General features: G+C 45.3%; 1 protein-coding gene across 1 annotated transcript in view; it reads right to left on the bottom strand.

The window, feature by feature from the left end:
* Window positions 1-21,340, bottom strand: part of Dhtkd1 (dehydrogenase E1 and transketolase domain containing 1) — a gene marked incomplete at its 5' end in the record, with an annotated part of 41,316 nt that extends 19,976 nt beyond the window's left edge. The window contains 7 exons of the mRNA XM_010621355.2: window positions 3,164-3,362; window positions 5,501-5,672; window positions 7,942-8,211; window positions 10,178-10,372; window positions 11,267-11,478; window positions 14,418-14,573; window positions 21,241-21,340. Of these exons, the coding sequence (XP_010619657.1) occupies window positions 3,164-3,362; window positions 5,501-5,672; window positions 7,942-8,211; window positions 10,178-10,372; window positions 11,267-11,478; window positions 14,418-14,573; window positions 21,241-21,340 (1,304 nt within the window). The remainder of the gene's footprint in view (window positions 1-3,163; window positions 3,363-5,500; window positions 5,673-7,941; window positions 8,212-10,177; window positions 10,373-11,266; window positions 11,479-14,417; window positions 14,574-21,240) is intronic.
* Window position 21,341: the final 1 nt, after the last annotated feature.

Raw genomic sequence — 21,341 nt, 5'->3', positions numbered from 1 at the left:
CGGCTGGATGTATGCAATGGAGCCCTGAGGCACCTGGTCACTGACTGCTAAGCTCAGAGCTACGCCAGAACCAGCTTCGGGCCCGAGCTGCACGCTTCTGCTCCCTGCGAGCAGGAAGGCCTGGGAGCCACCAAGCCTATTCCGCTGCTTCAGTTTCCCGCCCATGAGGAAGAGCGTGTGTACATGCGGGGCTCTGTTGTAGTCTGCAGTATCTAGAAAAGGAAACACCAAAGTTCCACGTCTCTCTCGGCCACGTTAATCACCTTCATCAATGCTGTCCGACAAAAGGAAGATGTGAGCCACGTGTGTAATTTTAAATTTCTGGCAGTTACATTAGAAACAGTAAAGAGAGGTAGGTGGATTTAGTCTGAGTAATATATTTTAAGTCCATATAGCTAAACTACTGTCATTTCAACATCTAGTCAGTATAGAAATTACGACCATTTTACATTTCCATTTCATCTGCTAAGTCTTTGAAATCTGGTGTATTGTATTTGCAGCACATTTCCACCAGGACTGGCCACATCGCAGGTGCTCAGTGGCCAGCTACTGTGTAGTGGCTGCTGTCCTGCACAGAAGAGTCCTAACCATTCATTAAAATTTCCCGTGCTACTTCCTGTTAGGCACAAAGCAAGTCCACGTTTACGATCTGGAGAAATGAACACAAAGATCCCGCTCCTGAGCCTGCCAACGCCACACTAAGCAGTGAGATGTGCCTCTGCTCAGGAAGTCGTTAAGTTACCCATTCTCTATTCAGTGAGGAAATATGGGGATTGTGAAGACTATGGAGAAGTCCCTGACACCCACAGGTGACTGCTATGCTTCAGACCTGGTCCCCACAACCTCACGTATTTGGAAGGAAATGGGTCATAGGCCAAGGGATTAGTCCGCTAAGGAGTTCACACCTGGGGAGCTACTAGGTGGGACTGGCTGGAGGCAGGCTGCTGGGATGTGACCTGGAAGGGTAAGTCTCACTCCCCAGCTCCTCCTTCCTCTCTCTACTTCCTAGACACCATGGCATAAGCAGCTTTCCTCTGCCAGACACTTTCAGTATTCCCTTCCTGCCCTGGAGCCAGACCAACATGAACCAAGAGTGTGGAGCCTAAATAAGCACCCCTTCGGTTCTGGGAAGAAAGTGACTAAGACAGACTTCGGTACAGGGACTGGGGTTACTGCCAGACTACACATGAGCACATGGTTCAGAACAGGTTCATAGGAAGAGTTTGGAAAGGTCTGGAGATGCTGGCGAGAGAAACCCTAAAATGCGGTAAGCTGAGCTTGATGAGAGATTCTGCTCAGTGCTCAGAAGACCATAATGCTAACAGAAAACAGATGGAAAGACGAAGCTCAGGAGATTTAGGTTAGGAACAAGAACTCCATTGGCAGGTGAACTCTAGGCTATGTGTGTTATGCTCTAGCACAAAATCTGTCTGCATTTTGCTCCTGTCCTGTGACTTAATGGGAGACCAAGATTAGGGGTAATGGAATAACTAATCCGGGGAAGGAAATCTCAAGGCAGCCCAGCATTCAGGCTGTAGCATGGGTATTGCTTGCTGCTTTGAGCAAGATCTATAGTGAGAATCAGGACCAAAAATACCATTTAAATTTCCAATTTTTCCAGAAAGGAAGCACCTGCAGAGCTGGAGCAAAGGAGAACATGGTTGATAAAGTTAACATTAAATAGCAGCCAAGTCCTTTACATAAGGACAATACCAAAGATGGCTCAAAGGCATCTCAGGAATCAGGCAGAGCCCCTCTTTGTAGGCTCAAAGGTGCAAAAATGAAAGACTTTGCTTTGAGAAGAGAGTACCATGGCATGGTGCTCCAGAATGGTAGCCTGGAGAATTGGGTTTCTAGGACTCAGTTCACAGTCACTCAGAGCCCCCTGAAGCCATGATCCAAGGGGCCTGGATGCTTCTCAAGCTTGGAGAAGACTTTGGTGTCTTCCTCAGGGTGCTGGTTTTATAAACATACAGAATGGCAGAGTTGTGGGGTCAAGGAGGCTTCCACTCTGATTTCAGGAGGCCTGGGAAGCCAGGCAGTGTGCCACTGGTAGGGCACTGTGAGGTATGAGTAAAGCTGAAGGTGCAGTGGAGACTCCAGGAGGCTGGAGAAGCCAGGAATGTGGACCATCTGGGGAAACCCACAGGCAGGGATCAAAGCCACCCAAACCCTTGGAGTTCACATCTCATGGCCACAACTTGTCCCAAGTGCTGGACCTGAAGCTATGGAATCTAATGTTCACCCTGCTGGGTTTTGGTCTTGCTTTGATCTAATTCCTTTCTACCCCCTATCATACTGGAAATGTTTCTCTTGTGCCATTGTGAGCAGTATTTAACGTAAAAAAAAATAAAGCAAAAAAACCAGGGCTCATGGTTTAGAGTTTATACTGAGTCTCAGAGGAGATTTGGGACTTGGAATTTTCAGTAATGCCAGAATGTTAAAACTGTGGCTACATTTAGAGGTAGACTAAATGTACTTTGCTTAAAGAAATGGACCTGAGTCTTTTGGGAGCCACAGGCAGAATGCTATGGTTTAGATCTGGGGTGTCCCCCAAACACTTCCGTGTCTGAAAGATGCCTGGACCAAGGGCTCAGTATATGCAATGGTGACTTCTCGTTAGGAGCTGGGGCCTGGTTAGAGGTGGTCACCAGAGTGTACCCAGGAAGCATGCACCTCCCTCTCTGGCTCCTCCCTTCTCTGTCTTCTTCCTGACCACTATGACATGAGAAGATTTCCTCCACCAGACCGTTTCAAGTGCCCTTCTTGCCTTGGAGCCAGCCAGCCATGGACTGAAAACATTGACCCCCAAATGAACCTCTCCCCCATTAAGCTGTGTCAGGTGTTTCATCCACCGAAGAGAAAGTGACTAAGACAGTTACTATCCCAGCTTGCCCAGGACTGTCCCAGTGTAGCACTACAAGTCCTACGTCCTAAGCAAACCAAGGCCATTGTTCATCCTACCTGACTACCCATTAAAAAATAACAGGGCCGGGGCTCTAGTTCAGTGATATATCACTTGCCTAGCATACAAAGTCTCAAGTTTCATCTCCAGCACCCAAATGTATTTGTGTGTGTGTGTGTGTGTGTGTGTGTGTGTGTGTGTGTGTGTGTGCGCGCCTGTGTGAGGTCAGAGGATCTCTAACAAAGGTTTAGGATTTACCTGATGATCTTGTACATGACTGGGTTGGTGAAGAAAGGCTCATCCAGCTCATTGTGGCCCCACTGCCTATAGCACAGCAAATCTATGATCACATCCTTGCGGAACTGGCGCTGATATTCAAAAGCCAGTCGTGTGGCCCGGACCACTTCCTCTGGCTTATCTCCATTAACATGGATGATGGCACAGCCCACCAGTTTCCCTGAACAGGGGAGACAGGTATGAAGCAGACCAGTTAACCTAGAATTAAATTAGGCCTCCTCAATTCCTACCCCTTCTGAGGGAAGACATCCTATGTCCTACAGACCATTTAGCTCGGCTGGTTAACAATCCAAGCTTTGGGGTCTAGATGACAAGTCCCAGCTCTGTCCCTTGTTGTGTGATTTTGGTAACTTAAGAATCTCAGTCTAGTCCCACCTCTTACTGACAGCCTCAAGATTATATGAATCAATGGATAAAAAGTATTAATGCTTTACAATGCCTGACCATAGTAGTTAACATTTACTTTCTTAGTTATTATTATCTTTCCTCCTGAGATAAAAGGGTGTTAAAAGATGCATCCTAGAAAAAGATGGATTTTGCCACCGCCTGCCTCACAAGTGCAAATACTCATGTTCAAATGCTGGTACCAAAAAAAAAAAGAGAAAAAGATGGATTTTCTTCAAAGAGAAGTCCTAGAATGGATCCTCATTCTCTCTTTCTCTCAGACAAATCACAAAGAATTCACATAGACAACCCAAGAACAAACCATTCCATGCTCTGGGTATAAAAAGAGAGTAGTTCCTACCACCTAACAGTTCTTTTAACTCCTTGTAACTGTGTAAAATAAGAAGGGGTGGAAAAGCCCTATCTTTCTCTTAGAACTGCTAATTTCCACAGGTTAAAGCAGGTTGAGTTCAATTCTTCACATCTTGTTTGTGACCAGACTATTTCACCAAATTTAGTAGTCAAACATGTCCTTCTAGCCTAATATTTTGGGTTCCTCAAGAGTGAATATTCAAAGGTAATTACTCCACTCTTGTACTAATGGTGCTGCTCTCTGATTTCTACCAGATCCTTCAGTTAGCTTTGTAAGTATTAAGACTGAATGCTCTTAGCTCCCACCTTTATCTTTTTCTTTTCTTCTTTAAAGAGAAATGCTGATTTTAATTAAACAGAATAAAGTAAACTCTAAGCATCCATCATTGTTCTGACTAAAAATTAGCAAAAGACTGTTGAAACAAGGCATACTCCCCTGCTTGTTTCACAGCACCAGCTACCCCTCCACCAGAAAATCTGCTGAAAATGTTGAACATAAAAATCAAAGTGAGGGTTTTTTTAAGTACATAAAGCCCTACCGACTTTTCAAAAGTGTTCCTTATTCTACCAAATAGCACCAGGAGGAAGGGTAAAAAGGTGTTAAAAACCATTATGACAGCATTTCTGCAATGCGGCTTCTCTAACCTCCTCTCCCCCTAGGAAAAGATGGAACACGGAATACAAGAGGATTCGAAGGTCTCTGGGAGGACGACTGAGTGTTTACTGCAGAGGAACCCGCCATCCCTTAGACGAGGGGGCATGTGAGGAACGTGCTTCTGCCCGTGGCTGCCACAGCTTCTTGAGTCTAAAAAATGAATTGGGGTGTCAAACTTCCCATGTGGGAGGTCTGTGCCTTGCAGGGGACACCTTCTGGAAGGGGTGGGCTTCCTGTCCAAGGTCCCTCCCTCCTTCATGCTGCTCATGTAGAGAAGGGAAGAGGGACAGTTGTCGAGAAACCACACTTGTCCACAGAAAACACGGGAACTTACGTTCTGTAACTCAGCCACTCCTCTCCGTTCTAGCACAGCTGCGAGGAAGGATAGTGGCCCTTGTTCTGCTGCCGAAGGGGCTAAAACCACAGCACCAGCAGCTCTCAAGACTCAGGTTAATGCAACAAAATCTTCCATCCTTCTTTTATTTCTTTGGATTCAAAATTTACTCTTGGGGCTGGGGATTTAGCTCAGTGGTTCTGTCGCCTGCCTTGCAAGTGCAAGGTCCAGAGTTCGATCCCCAGCACCCAAAAAAAAAAAAAAAAAAAAAGTTACTCTGAGCACTAGGGATACAGTTCAGTAGAAGAGGGCTTGCACAGCACGTACAAGAAGGCCCTGGGCTCCATCCTCAGCACAAAAAACAAATAAATAAATAACACACCCAGACTTTAAAAGAAATGTTAACTTGGCTCACACTCTTGCTGACTACTGATTATGCCTGACCCCAAAGTACAAACGGAATGGGATAACCAGTGCGACTCACTGTTTTAAGTGAACTAGAATTTTCTCTAGGATCGCTGGATCCGGGACCACCAGTGCCCGTGTTACGTACCAATATCGCTACAGTACAAAGAAGACCTTCCTCGTTCTGCCGGCGTGGTGTAGCCAAGCTGGTTATTGACAATCAAGTGGACGCTCCCACCAATTCTGAAATGTGGGAGATTAGAAAGTGTGAATGTTTCTAGAACAATCCCTTGGCCACAGAAAGAAGCATCGCCATGGACCTAAAATATGAGTGAGGAGAGAAAAAGAAACAATGAGATTAAAAAGTTTAGGTTTTCATATTGGCATAAACTGTTTCAAAATACTATTAGGAATGCAAACAACCATCCTCTCCCTCCTCCCTTGACTTCCTAAAGGTGTTTAGGAAGATCCTAGGATGCTTATCTCAAAAGCAGCCTCCAAAGCTCCTTAACCAGTCCTTTTCCTCCTCAGCTGCCGCCAACTAAAACACTCCATGCCCCAGGTCCTCAGCCCCACACACCACCCCAGCACAAGTCCTATACCCCCAGAAGGAGCTCTAGGAGACGCTGCAGGGAAATGGCCTGGTTCCCATGGCAACTGCACACGTGTGAAGTGACAGTGAAGACAAGGAGATGTGAGCAAAAAGTGATCCACACGGAAGTGGAAAGAGGTGTGAGGAAAAACCAAATATTATGAGAGATGTGGAAAATGTGCTATTCTTACAGAACATTCTACAATTTAGAAGATCACCACAAAATCTAACGGAGAAGCTGGCATAGAAGAGGCATTTTTTTTCCTAAACACCTAAACCAAATTATGAGGGCATCATAGATCTTACAAGACCTTGGAAGAAAACAGGAACTCTACTGAGTTCGTGCTGAAAGGGGATTGGCAAGTACAGCTAAAATGCTGAACCGAAAAAAATGATCTCATCTCCCTAAGGTGAGGGAAACTTTGGCTCTAAGAACAGCAGCGGTGAAAGACCAAATGTGAATGAAGAAACAGTGCCTGGAAGTAGGTTTTTAAAAAACGCCACAGAGCAGAGTCATTTTCATAGAAGTGAAGCATTTTTAAAGCTTAAGTAACGAAGCACTCCATCACCTTAGTGAATTCCAGTCCACACCTTGCAAACCCACTGTGTGGCGTCTGAGAGAATCAGCGCTTACTGAGAGCAGAGCTTGTGCTGCCCTGCACTGCTGCACTCGACACCCGGGTGAGGGGACCTTTCGCCTTTGTAGCCTTGTTCCATGTATGCAAACAACATAAATTCCTGGAGAGCCAGGGTTTCGGAGAAGTAGCCACATCGGTCCATCAGTCCCTCCCTCTCTCCCTCTCTTTCTTTCTTTGCTACCAGTAAAACTGTTGTCACGCCATCTGGGCAGAGGCACAAATCAGCCCTCATGAGGAAAGATGAAGCTGGCTTCCCATCCCTCCACCTTCCCTCCCCACTTCCTTTCCTTCTTTCTCTGTCCTCCCTTCCCCTGCCCTTGTCTGTCCCTGGATATCTGCTATGTGTTTTCACCTTTGTGCATCCGTGTGCAACACACGCACTGGTCACTACACAAGAGTGGGCCTCAGGAGCGTGTTCTTTCCTAGCTGTTTCTGTCCGGCTTCCTCTGACTCACCCCTTTCGTTTATTGGTCTGTTTGTGGTATGTAATATTTGGTAGGGGAATCAGCACATATATGTCCTATCTCCATCATTTCCACCCCCTTTCCCCACCTCTCTTCACTTCTAGTCTCCTCCCTTCCTCTGATCCCTTTCCCTGACCCTAAAATCTATATGGAATGAGAAGGATGCTATCCTGGGCAAAAAGAGCAAAGCAGGAGGTGTCACAGTTCCAGACTGCAAGTCACACTGTGAACCTACAGTAACAAAAACAACACGGTACCAGCACAAATAGAAACGAGATGGCAGAGGATCAGACACAGAAACCTTCCCCATGCACCTTACCCATCTGGTCTTTGACAAAGGGGCTGAACAGACAGGCTGGAGAAAAGACAGCCTCTTTACCAAAATGCTGGGAAAACGGGCAACCCACAAGCAAAAGACTGGACCTAGACACATCTGTACTCAAATCAAATCAAAATGGATTAAAGACCTAGATGGACAAAGAGAAACACTGAAACTGCTGGAAGACGGAACAGGGGAAACACTAGAAGCTATCAGCTTAGGCAAACACTTCCTGAACAGGAGTCCCATGGCACAAGGAATTAATATGAAGAGTCAACAATGGATTATACTGAACTGAAAGCTTCGGCACAGCAAAGTTCACACCTGCAGCTGATACCCATCGATTAATTCACACACCAATAAAGGAAAAATGCAATGGGAACCCCAGGCTAAATCACCCTCCTCGAGACCAGATGTCACATCTGCAATGATCATTTAAAAGCACCCCTGACTCTTCTTTTCCCCAAAATTATCACTTTGCTTCCCTCTTGATGTCTGCAATCCTGTTAGATGTACACACCCAGACGCTCTTTCTTCCAGGTTCTCCCAACCTCTTGCCTCCCTCTCCCCAAGTACCTGCAGGCAAAGGACTCTGTCCCCAGGCCTAGCGGCGCCATCTGCAGAGTAGTCCCCATCCTGTCGAGCCTGCTGCCGGCCCCGGGTTTTCCCAACAGCCACAGGGTTCACGGCTTCAAGGTGTGAGGGATTGGGCAGCAATGTCACATGGACGGGGCGGTATGCACCAAAGTCCAGGTCCACAGAGGAGGTCAGGTGAGACAGGACGTCTCCAGTGGCCATAGAATGTTCTGGAAATTCGCTTAGGCCGCACATTTTACGGAACATTAGCTATTATGGACAACCATACAAGTAAGAGTGTCTTTTGTCAGAATGCACACTAGAAAGTAGTCGACTTAAATAACACAATAAGTGCTATGTAAATCTTTTTGCAATTATTACAAACATGGATTAAAGATAGGCACAGACTTCTAACTGCTGGGTTTCTCTGAACTTTTAAAAAGTTTCTGAATCTAGTGCTAACATTTTAAGGGGGTCTTATTTGAGACAAATAGCAAATAACCTCTGCCTTGCAGTAATCTAGACAAATTTTGTGGGGTTTTTCATTTTTGAGACAAGTTAGTTCAAGGCTGGTCTTGAACTCACCATGTAGCTCAGGTTGGCCCAGAACTCGCAGCAATCCTCCTGCCTCAACCTCCTGAGTACAGGGATTAGAGGTATGTGCCACCACACCTGGCTTAAACAACTTTTAAAAAACACACCTGTTAGAATGCATTTGCCAAAAGATCTCCATATTAGTTTTGTTAAAGGTGGGGAGGTCTGGAACAGGATCGAACATATCTCCCGTAGAGAGAGGAGGATGGACATGCTCCACTAAGGACAGAGGTAAAGCCCATGCCACCCAGTTCCAAGCTCTCTCTGTGCACCTCCTCCCACTTCTCTCTCAGTCTTCTGGACAATGGTGTCACCCATTTTGAAAATGAAAGATAGCTAAATTGTTAAAGGTCCTTAGCTACTAAATAATAAAGCTGAGTCCCAAAGCAAGGCATGTGCTAAAATCACCATGTTATTTTAGAGTATCCAAACTGTTTGATCCAAAATTTTCTTCAGTTTCCAAAAGCTGTTTATCAACCTACCTAAAAATGGAATATATATACTCACACAGTGCAGGCACATGTTTCTCACAAACATGATAATTCATAATCATTTCTGCACATTTTGTGTGGGAAATTTTAGAAATGTAACTTTTGGTCTAAGAATGTCCACATTTCTTGAAATACATGGCTCTCTGCAATCTTTTTAGTCTCATATTCTATTTTTTCCAAGGTAGATTAAAAGCTGATTAGCAGTGTATTAATATCAGAACTGAAGTATGAGTAAAACTGGTGAATTTGGCCCACAGACTTGAGAATATGTGTGAATACATGTGTGCAAGTGTGTGTGTACATGCGTGTGTGTGTGCGCGCATGTGAGTGTATGTGTTTTAAGGGACCAGGTCTTGCTCTATTGCCCAGGCTGACCTGAACTCCTGGACTCAAGTGCTCCTTCTGCCACAGAGTCCCAGGAAGTGGGACTCCAACCTGCCCACAACACCCTTCCAACACCGCATATTTTCCAGGTCTTCAGGTGAAGACATAAATCACGCCAGGATCTCTGTTCACCACACCTAACTTTCACCAACTTTTCAACATTTATACTCATTTTCAGTCTCCTATCCTAGAACAGCATTAACATTTTACATGCAAAGTGGATTAAATATCAGATCTCTGTGATGTTATGTAACACAAATAGCTTCATTCTTGATTCAATCTTTTGTGATTTACAGAACAGCTGGGTTAGACCAACAGGAACACCAAAATCCAATTACTTACGAATACTGCAGGGCCCCCTACTCTCTCTGCTGGGACTGAACCCAGGCCCTGCACCTGCTAGGCAAGTGTTCTACCAGTGAGCTCAAGTCACAGATTTTGGGGCTCTCGATATATCAATGCATTATTACTTTTAGTACAATAACCTATAGAAGAATGTACTGGGCATGGTGGCACACACATTATCCCAGCACACAGGAGGCCGAGATAGGAGCATCACCACAGGTTCAAAGCCAGCCTGCGCTACATGGTGAGTTCAAGGCCAGCCTGGACTAAGTAGTGAGATTTGTCTCAAAAAATAGAATGTACAAGAAATTAATCCATTACTCTCTGTCAGCATTAACTTCCGTCCACTCACAGAGGCATGTCCTGGACCAACTGCTGACACAGGAAGCACAGGGTCAGCGCTGTTCTGACAGAAGCCTTACCTCCGGGGGCAGGTGAAGGAGGCCTGTGAGGAGGTTCAGCCTCCCGCGGTGGGGCATCCCAATGATCACGTCGGTCACCCCGCTGTGCGCTGACATCCTCAGCAGCTCATGGAAGAAGCCCATCATGCTTTCAGCTCCTTCGCCTCCGTATCGCTTCACTGTGGCAAACTTGGTGGCCAAAAAGTGGTCGAACTCCTGTGGGTCATCGGGTTAGAGAGGCCAGCTGCTTGGAGGAAGGCGAAAGGGCTTCTTTGCTGGGAGGGGAGTCACATGGCCCGGGGCCAGCAGGGCCCTCAGCAGGTGGCGTTCCAGGGAGATGCCAGCCATCCAGGGGCTCTGATGAGGCCCCAGAGAGAACCAGACAGGGTGAGGACAACCTGAGCTGCAGAACAAGGCACCTGCACTGCTGTAGGTAGTAACACCTGCTGGAGGCCTGTGCAGGTGAGGGGGCAGCCGAGGTAGCCGCAGCCCCTCGCAGGACTGTGGTTTTGGCAGAGGAACCCCAGCATTTTCATCAAGACTGAACACTATCCAAGGCCTGCCCCATCGGGAAGAGCCTTCCCGTCCTGCTCCACGGCAGAACCTGGTTCCACCAATCTGCACTGAGAGTATCTTCCATGCACACAGTATTCGGACCACTTTGGAGAATAAAAAGAAGTAAAATATTAAAGATTTTATTTTTTTTTTCCAATACTGGGCAATGAATCAAGAGCCTTCACACTGAGCTACATCCACAGTCCTTTTTTTTAATTCTTAATTTTGAAACAGCATCTTGCTAAATTTCTAAATTGCCCAGACTGGGATGGAACTTGTGATCTTCCTGCCTCAGCCTCCCATAGTACTAGGATTATAGGTGAACCCCACCACACCCAGCAAAATGACTTGGACTCAGGAGAATCAATTGCTCAAATGTCTGGTGATCTGTTCAAAATAAAGTGGCGTGTGTCCCATCGTCTGATGAAGCAGTGAGGCAGGAGGGCGCCTAAACTCAGGGTTAGGGTCCAAATGCCCTCTTGTCGATAGCTGTATACTGTATTTCCGCTGGAAATGAGTTATCTACTCCACTGATAGGAGCTGCTACTTTCATACCTGAGATTCTAGCATTAGTTTCAATAGATGTCTTCGCTCTTCTGGGGTAAATGTCTCCTTTTTCAGCTTCTCAAACCGCTTGGCAAACCAGTCTTTCTCTACCTGGCTCAGAAGCTGGGCAGTTTCGATCGCCATTGGCCCACAGAAGATTTGGTTGAGGTAGCCCAACACCTCCTCCAGAGAGGCCTCTTCCTTCCCCATGTCCAGAAACCCTAGGAGAATCAGAGACATCATTTTAAAGAATGGTCGATGGTGCAGCATGTAATTCTGGAGCCCACCAAAATTCTGTCACCCCTTCACCTCAACAGCACTTCACTGTCAATGACCCGAGCCACCAGCAACACTTACTTGGATTTCTCTCCCTCCTCCTCCCTCCTTCCCTTCCCGTACTGAGGGTGGGACTTGGGGCCTCTTTCACATAGCAAAAGGGCTGTACCTCTGAGCTTGACCCTCGGTCCTGTTTAAATTTCTTTCTAAAGGCAAAACTAAAAATATTGTCTATGAACTAGACAGAAAGGCTATGAACTAGGAAACCAAGGAGAGGAAAAATCACTTTATTTCCACAAAGATAGGACCTTGCTGCTTTGTTCTAAGTTTCAATTCTATAATACTTTCAAACTAGAATTTGAAGGCTCAGTGGCAGAGCTTTAGCCTAGCGTGTTGATCCTCAACACTACAGGTCCTAGGTCTGATCCTCAGGACTACACACACGACAATGACAACAAAACAAAAACATGAAAGCCATGCATAGTGATGCACTCTTGTAATCCTAGCTGCCTGGGAGGCTGAGGCAAGAGGATCACACATTCCAGACTAGCCTAGCCAACTCAGCAAGGCTGCTTCAAAATTGTTTAAAATATTTTTTTAAAGAGCTGGGATGCAGCTCAGTGGTTGAGTGATAGATAAAACTCTTATAAATAGCAAAACCTACAAAATCTCACGATGTAAAATAACCTCTGCTGTCTCTAACAGCAGTTTGCTTTGCTGAGTTCAGAATTAACAGACACTGGAGGCATTAACTACTGAACAAGGCATCTGGCCTCATCCTGAGATAATAGGACACATCAAGACCCTAAGCTCCAAAGTTCTATAAACCACAGGATTATAAAAGTGTCAAGATGAAAAGAACCCTTCTTAACATTTGTTTTCCTGACCCTGAACACTGCCTTACTATGGAGTATGATAGATATAGCTAGGCGAATCTTAAAGGTAAACTCCCCTAACTACAAAGAATTGCTACATTTGGGTGAAAGTTAACTGTCTTGTGACCATGATTTGTATATAAGTAATGTGAACTGAGAGAATGAAGTGTAACCACCTCCATGAGATCATGGCTGTAAAACCCTATAAAACAAGGAGCTGTAACCCAGCGGTGGGGGTCGATCTCCAACACTACTTTTGGGTGCAATCAGCCTTTTGTCAACAAAATAAACCCTTGTTATTTTACATCCATTCTGTGTCTCTGCGTGTGTCACTTACCAATTCCTTCCACGACACGAACACTTGCTTAACAAATATGAGGCTCTGGGTTTGATCCTCAGCCCCACCACCAAAAAATAAAGAGATAATAATAATATCACAATTTGAAACCTACCTTCCATTCACCTTACAACTACAACTCATATATCCTGTCTGAATCTGCCAATGTTCATCTTTTTGATATCATAATGCAATATGTATCAATGAACAGTTCAACTTGATGTGAAGTTGAATATGGATTAATATTAATAACAAGGCAACACCTTAAAGTAAAGGAAATATTCTCGAATATCAGCCAAAGAGAGAAGCAGTCTCTGTGTGGCAATAGTTATCAGTAACTTGCCCCCTCCTACAACTCCAGTTTAACAAAACATTTTACTTTATGTTGCTAATGGTTTCCTACAATCATGTGTTTAGATCTTCAATACTGGTTGACTATTCATTTCACAAAAGTTGCTTTGCAGCCAGCAGCACTGGGGCACACCTGTAACCCCAGCACTCTGGGAAGCTGAGGCAGGAGGACTGAAAGTTCAAGCCCAGCCTGGATTACAAAGCAACCTAGCGACACCTTGCCTCAGAATAAAAAATTTAAAGACGAGTTGGGGATGTAGCTCAGTGGGAAGGCCCTGGGTTCTATCCCCAGTACAACAACAAAAATACGAAGAAAAAAAAAAGCTTTGTGTGGTATATAACCTCTTACTGTTGTATAATCTCACTTTTAATCTGTAAAGTAGGGACAATCAAAGTAACTCAGGGAGTGACAATTATGAAGATTAAATGAAGTAAGAACTCAAATGTCCAAGGATGGATGACAGAATAAACATACTGTAATACAGCCATAAAATAGAATATTATTCAGCCGCATAAGAAAGGGCTGATTCACACCATAACCCAGGTGAACCTTGAAAACATTACATGGAGTAAAAGCCAGGCACAAACGGCCACAACATGTATGATTCCAATAACATGAAATGTCCACAGTAGGCAAACCTCCAGAGACAGGCAGTGGATTCGTGGTTGCCAGGTCCTGAGGGACAGCAGAACGACAAGTGACTGCTTAATGAGTACAGGGTTTCCTTGTGGGGTGACAACATGTTCTGGAACTGGGCCAATGGTCACACATTAACTGAAAATAGGCATGCAGCTCAGTGATGAGTGTTTGTACCCTGTGGTTCCCTTCCATCCATAGCACCACAAATAAATAAGAGACAGGAGCCCAAGATTGTGACCAGTGATCCAGGTCTAAGTCCCATTTTTGTTTTGTTTTGGTTTGTTACTTCTGGGGTTAGGAGAGAAAATCAGAGGAGTGCAGGCTTCGGAATGGAAGCAGACGTGATGGTCACCCTACAGCAGCGACTTGGTAGCTACAAGTTCCTCACATTCTCTGCGTCTATTTCCCCATTCTGTAGAGCACAGGTGACAACTATGTTCAGGGTGCTTGTGAAAGTGATGAGATGTAAAGCAGGTGGCACAGAATGGAAGTTCAGTATGTTCTGAATGCAGAGGAAACAGATCCCTTCAGACCCTTCCAGAACCTTCCAAAGCCTTTCAGACCCTTCCAGAGCTGCCCCTCCTTGGTCACTGCACAGAAGCCTCCACCCCCTCAGGTCCCCAGTTCTTCAGGCCCGGCAGGCACCCCAGCTCGGCGGTCTCCTCCTCAAAGCCCCCTTACCTGCGGTACAGAAAGGTCCCTGCAGACTGTGCACAAGGGTCTGGATTTCAGGGATGGCATCTAGCGGGGTGCAGCCAGAGAAGAGCGGGTTGAGCTGAGCAGCTTTGTGGCCATGCTCACAGTACGCCGTCACCAGCCTAGCGAGGCCGTGGTCAGCTAAACCGAGGGAAGGAGACGGGGTAGTTGAGGAGAAGTCTGAAGACTAAAAACACAGCTTTCAAAGACAATGCAGCCTTACATGTTTTCAACATGTGTCTAGTATCCACCTCTGCCACTAGTTTTCAGATTAAAGACCATTAGAATACAGTAAACACACCTATTTCCTTACATGTATCCCACAAACACACACACACACAAACTAAAAAAAAATAGAGGAGATAGGGCCACAAATAAAGATGAATAAATATTAGAAGGAAACACCAAAAATTGAAAATTACTGCTGAAATGCTGAGGTTATATTTGCTGTCCTCTTTCTTTCCTTGTTATGTGAGATCCTTGTTATCTTTTATACCGTACATTACTAAATGGAAATAGGTAAAACTAGAAAATCAATGTTACATTGCCCTGTTTTTTAAAGACTCCAGGTATAGTTATTTTATAAAACTGTAGACTAAGACCATAATTATTTGTCACCCATAGAATGAAAAGAAATCCCACCAGAAAGTCAAAGATGAGTGATTGTTTGCTCCCCCTTTGCCTTTCAATGAATGAATCCAATTCTCTCTTAGACTTTTTTTTTTGAGAGGAAGAATTTAAAATGTACACACACAGCACAGAGAAGGCCCTCCCGACAGAGGGGGGGTCATGGTTAGGGTCGGGGTTTTATGCAGACTTGGGTGTCTCCTCAAGATCTGTGACCCAGGATGTATATTCCTAGTGTCTCAGAGAATTTTATATTGGGCCAAAAGATGTTTTTCCTTCCTTGTCCATATGAAAGTTTTAAAATTTGAAAGATTCTTCATGCTCACATTCAATGAACTTTCAGTCTGTTGAAGTATTCTTACAAAAACTCCCCATAAAACCCTAAAAATCAACAGATCTACTACTGAGGGTGACCGTTTTTTGAGCAGTTAAAAAATCCGTATATATTCAGAACCCCCCAAACTTCCCCTATTTTATAAACAAATAGGGCCATGGAATTAGTTTAGAGCCACACATGTGCTTGAGTTTGTACTCTATGTACGTCCAAAGCATACCTCTTTGCTTATCACAGAATTAGCGAGGAGATGTACTGAATACGTACGAGAGACATTTGCCTCAGCATAGCAGCTAGCTAGATCCATAAAATGTCAGTGTTCTCACAGTCATCTTTGGTTTACTTCCCACCCAAGTCGTGGAGGGACACCTCTACTCTTGTATCTTTCAACTAAAATCCCTGTTTGCTTAAAATAGCCTTAATTGGTTTCTTTTGCTTCTGAACAAAACAATCTCAGCTAATATAAGCATGTTTTTTAAAAACCATGGTAGGAATATCTACCAACATCAATTACTTTATTCTCTGCTACAAATAAATATGGTGGGGGTCACTGAATAGTTTTTGTTTCCAGGAAGAAAAGTGTTCCTGTTAGTTGGCATGAAGTCATGGCCATATAATTTAAACTAAACCTGGCATTTACAGTAAACGCTGGTGTAGTTATGTATCTATATTTTTAAAAATCTCAATGGCAGTCACATCTTCCTCTTTTTCCCTATGACTCCAGTAAGGGCTCCGGGTCTCACTTCAACCACCAAAGCTCAGTGAAGAAGCTGTAACCACCAGCTAGCAACCATTCTAAACCGCATTTGCCATCTGATGGCTTCTAGGGTACCTCCTGGCAGACTACATCCTGCTGTTTGTTTTCCTGACACCCCAAATCTCGCGTGATGAAATTTATACCTGTGAATCAGCATTCCTAAACTCACTTCAATTTTTAAAATCTATTATTTTATTCTATTATTCTTGTTTGGCTGTAGTGAGTTCTGAACCCCGGAAGCAGCAAGCTACATCCCCAGCCCTTTTCACTTTTCTAAATTTTGAGATAGGGATTCACTAAGTTGCCCAGGCTGGGCTCCAACTTGCAATCCTCCTGCTTCAGTCTCCTAAGTATTTATTATTATCTTTTTTTGTGGTGTTGGGGTTACTACCCAGGGCTTCACACATGCTACTCATCCACTCTACCACTAAGCTACACCCCCACTTCCATTTTAAGTTGGGACTTTTGATAAAGAAATTCAAATGTAATATATATTAAAATATATATATATATATTAATAATGTAATATAGAAAGGTTACTTGGCGATTGATGTTTATAGATTAAAGTGCAAGGTGTTATTAATACCTAGCAGGAAGAACACTTACCACGGGTCAATTTTTTAACCGGTGAAACCAAAAGGTTACTGAAAGCAGAGTCAATATTTATTTACAACTTAATACAGGGGAAGGTTTAGCGAGTGACGTGGTCATCCTAGGGAGAAACTGATTTTAGCCAAGATAAACATGTGAAGGAAGAAGAAGGCCGAAGAAGGGCGAAGACCCTGATTCTACTGTGTCACTTCCGATGTGTCATTCCCAGCAGGGTTGTCCCTCAACGGCTGTGCCAACACCAAAAAGTTACAAGGGCGATCCTCACACCAACCCACTGCTCCTCTTGGCCGATATGGGGCCTTTCGTGACAACTGGCAGATGTCAAGGAGAAGGCCAGAGCCATTCAAACCACGTCCTTGGCCTCATCATGCTCCCTCTCCAGTGAAAACAATGAACCCTAAGAAACATGTGTACAGAGCTTCAGGAAAAACCCAGGAAGTCTTAACCATCTTCTCAGCAAAAAGCATAGTAACAGTGAGTTGCTCAGTATATGACAGCCTCCTCTCTGGATAGTCTTAGGGTTCAAAGCAAAATGCAAATGTAACTAAACGTCACAGGTGAACCGCATACAGAAAAGGCTATTTTTATTTAACGAGAAAGATGACATCAAGGGGGAGCTACGTAGTCAGCAAACAGGGATGAGGAGACAGTCAGCTCTGCTTCCACCTGTGATCTCAGGGCCTAGAAGGCCGAGCTTGGCAACGGTGAAAAAAATTAAAAGCACTTGGGAGAGGTCAACCTCAGCTGGGGTGCAGCTCCCTGGTAGGTGCTTGTTTAACATGTGTCAGGTCTTGAATTCAATTCCCTGAAAAATAAAACAAAAACAAAAAAAGTGGTTCTGGAGAGGCTGAACAGACTCAACCCTCCTTCAGACGGAGTTACCTGCTACAGCATTCTTTACACAAGGGGAGCAAGTGTGGCCTTAAACAAGAAATAAAGGGTGCTGATTTTGCACTCCAGCCCATACCTCAGGCAGTCTCAGGGGGAAATGCCATTAAATTCAGGGAGCAAGAAAATAGAAAACTTTACTTTTCAGGCTTAACATCTTTATGGATGAGATCACTGGCTGTGGCAACTCGTCCGTGGATGGCCACAGACAAACACTACAGACCTATGATGTCTAGGAGGAAACAGTGCTGCCAAAGAAACCCCAACTCTGGCCAGAAAAACAAAACGAAAACTCAAGTTGATGATCCCAAGGTCTCCTTCACGCTCCTGACCTTATCAAAATAAAGCAGGTGGTGGATAACCTCAAAGGAGGTTATACTCTCCACTGCCACGTCAGCTATGACCACTGAAGGAACAGATCCAAAAACTCCATGGGCAAAGCTACCCCTAGTTTTGGACAGAAGGCAGAGAGGGCTGAATAAGCCCTGCATCTGACAGCTGTCACCTTCCCCCCATGGGGATACTACCTGGTTAGAACCTCTGACCCTCTGCACCTCTCACTCTTCCTAAGGAGCGGGAGAGTCTTCCTATAGACTCAAGGTGTATGCGGAGCACGTGGAAGCTCCGGCTGGCCACAGCCACCCTGGCAGGGATGCACAATGTCCAGAGACAGCGACTCTGAGCTAGATTTCGAGAGGAGAACACACAGCAGAGAACAAAGGGGTAGAGGACAGAGCCACCATTGCAGCTGTTTTTTAAATACCTAACTTTCTCTTCTCGCAAGATAATCTTCAGTTAGTACGTGGTCACTCTGGGTAAGACAGTGCTTTCCAGCCTCCTTTGCAGACAGGCAGAGATGCTAACCACATTCTGGCCAACACAATGGATTGGAAATCTTATGAGCAACACTCCTCCCCGCTTTCTCCCACACAGCCTAGTAGAAGATAATTAATAATCTACCAGAAGATCTCTGATAATGGAATATGCCTGTAATCTCAGTATCCCGGGAGGCTGAGGCAGGAGGATCCCAACTTCAAGCTCAGATTAGACAATTTAGGGACTTAAACATTATCTCAAAATTAAAAGAAAAAAGACTAGAGATGTAGCTCAGTATAAAGGCACTGGGATCAATCTCCAGTGCCCCCCACACACACGAGTTCTGACAAAATTATCTGATAGAGAATAAAAAAAAAAACCTCACAGATCTACACGTAATGGTGATTTACAAATAGGATACTATTTGCCTATTCAAAAAAATAAGGAAAATGAAAATAAATGTATTACTCTTAGCAACAAAAAACATTTTTTTCCGGTACCAGGATCAAACTCAGGACCTTGTGCTTGCGAGGCAGGCAGGGGCACCACTGAGCTAAATCCCCAGCCCAGCAACAAAATTGCTTAAACCAGATCCTGCCACAGACAGTTGTTTCCAGCAGGATTATACTCTTTCCTTCCAGGGACTCACAAGACTGAAGCCCTGACCTCCAGTTCTAATTCAATGTCGAGTTTTCAGAGTTCACCAAGCAGCTCACAATAGAGAAGTTTACTCCTACTGGGGCCAAGCCGGTCTCTGGTGATGAGGAAAGAGGAAAGGTTAGATATAAATCAGCTACACAGAGAGTTCTCAAAACACACCAGCCCAGAGCTGCCAAGATGATTCTGAGAAGATCTTTCAGCCTCTATCAACACAGCATTCATCTGCCAGGCTCGGAATAAGAAATCAGCCTCTTGTGAGGGAAGACCCCAAAGGAGGGCCACAGAACAGCACCGAGCGCACAGCAGCACGACCTGAAGCGAAGACGGCACTGTTAACTTGTCCTGCATGCGCACCTTTCTGACCAGAAGAGTTGGCCAAGTGTGGCCAAGAACCTTGGTGAGAGAAGCGGGTGGGATGCGGGGGTAAAAATGGATGCCTGGGCAGGGGATTTAGCTCAGTGGTGCCTCCGCCTGCCTTGCCAGCGCAAGGTCCAGAGTTCGATCTCCGGTACCCCCCCAAAAAATACAAATTGCTGGGCTGGAAGTGTAGCTCAAGGCTGCAGCGCTCACCAGGCTTGGAGGAGGCTTTTCATCGGGTTCCCGTGCACCACAGAGAAAGGTGCAAACAGACCATATTCCTGAGCCTCCCCTCGGATCCCTGAATCAGAACCCCGGGAGAGGGAGTCACATCCTGGAACGGACACTGTAAACATTTAATCACTTTTAATACACATCTCAGTCTGGGAACAACTGACAAAAACTTCCAGGGGGCAGGAGATATGGCTCAGTGGGAGAGAAAGCCCTGGGTTCCCGCCCCAACACCAGGGGGAAAATTCTAAACACTCATTTGCAAAGTGAAATAAAATACCTAAATCAAAGGACTGAAATCTGGTTGGCCAAAATGCTTTGTTTTTTTTAAAAAAATGCACACAAAAGAGAAATGAGGTTTATTTTAATTGTCCCCTAGGATGAAGAGCAAAATACTGAGGGCCCAGTGTGTGATGTAAGATTCAAAGGTCGGATGCTTACATAAAGGCGGTCTATCAACATTCACCTAATCATTGGATCAAAGTTTCAAATGCTTTCTCTAACAACCAGGCTGTACTCATCTACTATCTGTGAGGATGGATGAAAACCAAATAACTTTAGCATAAACCAAATATGCAACATTAGTCTTTTACACATGTGCGCAATGAAAAATTCCAAGTCCCCCATTCCATGAAAACCACCTGCCAAGACGCGGATCTAAATTCAGCAGAGTTTCAAATTCCCAAGTTAGAGTGGAAGTGTAGCTAGGTCAAGGAGAGGAACAGTAACACCGTCGAAGACCTGCAGAACGGCCTCTGCTCCGCTCAGCTCCAGGCACACAGCTTTGGCTCCGGTCCTGGAAAGTATCCTTTGGGGAACTCCAGGGCCCGGAACTCCTAGGACTTCTCTTTTCCTACAGCCCCACCCCCTCACAGAGCACAACTCCCACACATTCAGTCACGAAGAGTATCCCTCAGCTGAGTGGGGCAAAGTACAAACAGAAAGGATACAAAATGGGTAGAACGGGACAGGGGCACAGATCTTGACCGACAGGGAGAGGGTCCAAGGGAACGAGGAGGGAGGACGGGGTTATGAGGAGAATAAAAGATAGCCAAGTACAGGAACCGAATAACCCGGATCAATGTAAACATGATGGGCCATAACTTGCGCTAAAACAAATAATATCAACAAGTCGGGGAACCAGAGGAGGAGGGAGGGGGAAGGAAAAGAAAGGGGATTTTAAAAATCGAGCTGTAATATATACATGTAATCACGCCCCAATATGGTTGTAAACTGCATGAGCTACACATATGGGCTAATTCAGTAAAAGGGAAAGAAAGTGCTTCCTAAAACCAAGTCAGAATTAGGAAGGGGAGACTGAACCAACGCTGAATCCCAGATCTCAGGGATCCCCACTTACAGAGGCTAAACAAGGGGTGACCGCGACCCTGAAAACACCCATGCCCACACCCGGTGTCCCTAACTCTCTAACGGGCGCGCCCACACTCAAGGGCCGGTGGCTTGCTTCCCGGACCCCGACACCCTCCTGCAACAGCCTCATGCAGCGCCCCCTCCGAGGCCCAGACCTGGGGTGCGCGCCGGGCCGTCCGGGTGCTCCCGGCTCGTGGGCGTCCTCGGCGGGCAGCCGTAGACGCCCCTCTCCGTCTGGTAGCCGCGCCGCAGGACG

This window comes from Fukomys damarensis, unplaced genomic scaffold (genome assembly GCF_012274545.1).
Source record: "Fukomys damarensis isolate Sample0158 unplaced genomic scaffold, DMR_v1.0_HiC HiC_scaffold_19, whole genome shotgun sequence".
Lineage (NCBI taxonomy): Eukaryota > Metazoa > Chordata > Mammalia > Rodentia > Bathyergidae > Fukomys > Fukomys damarensis.
The sequence above is the reverse complement of the archived record's forward strand: the minus strand, read 5'-3'. Positions and strand labels throughout refer to the sequence as shown.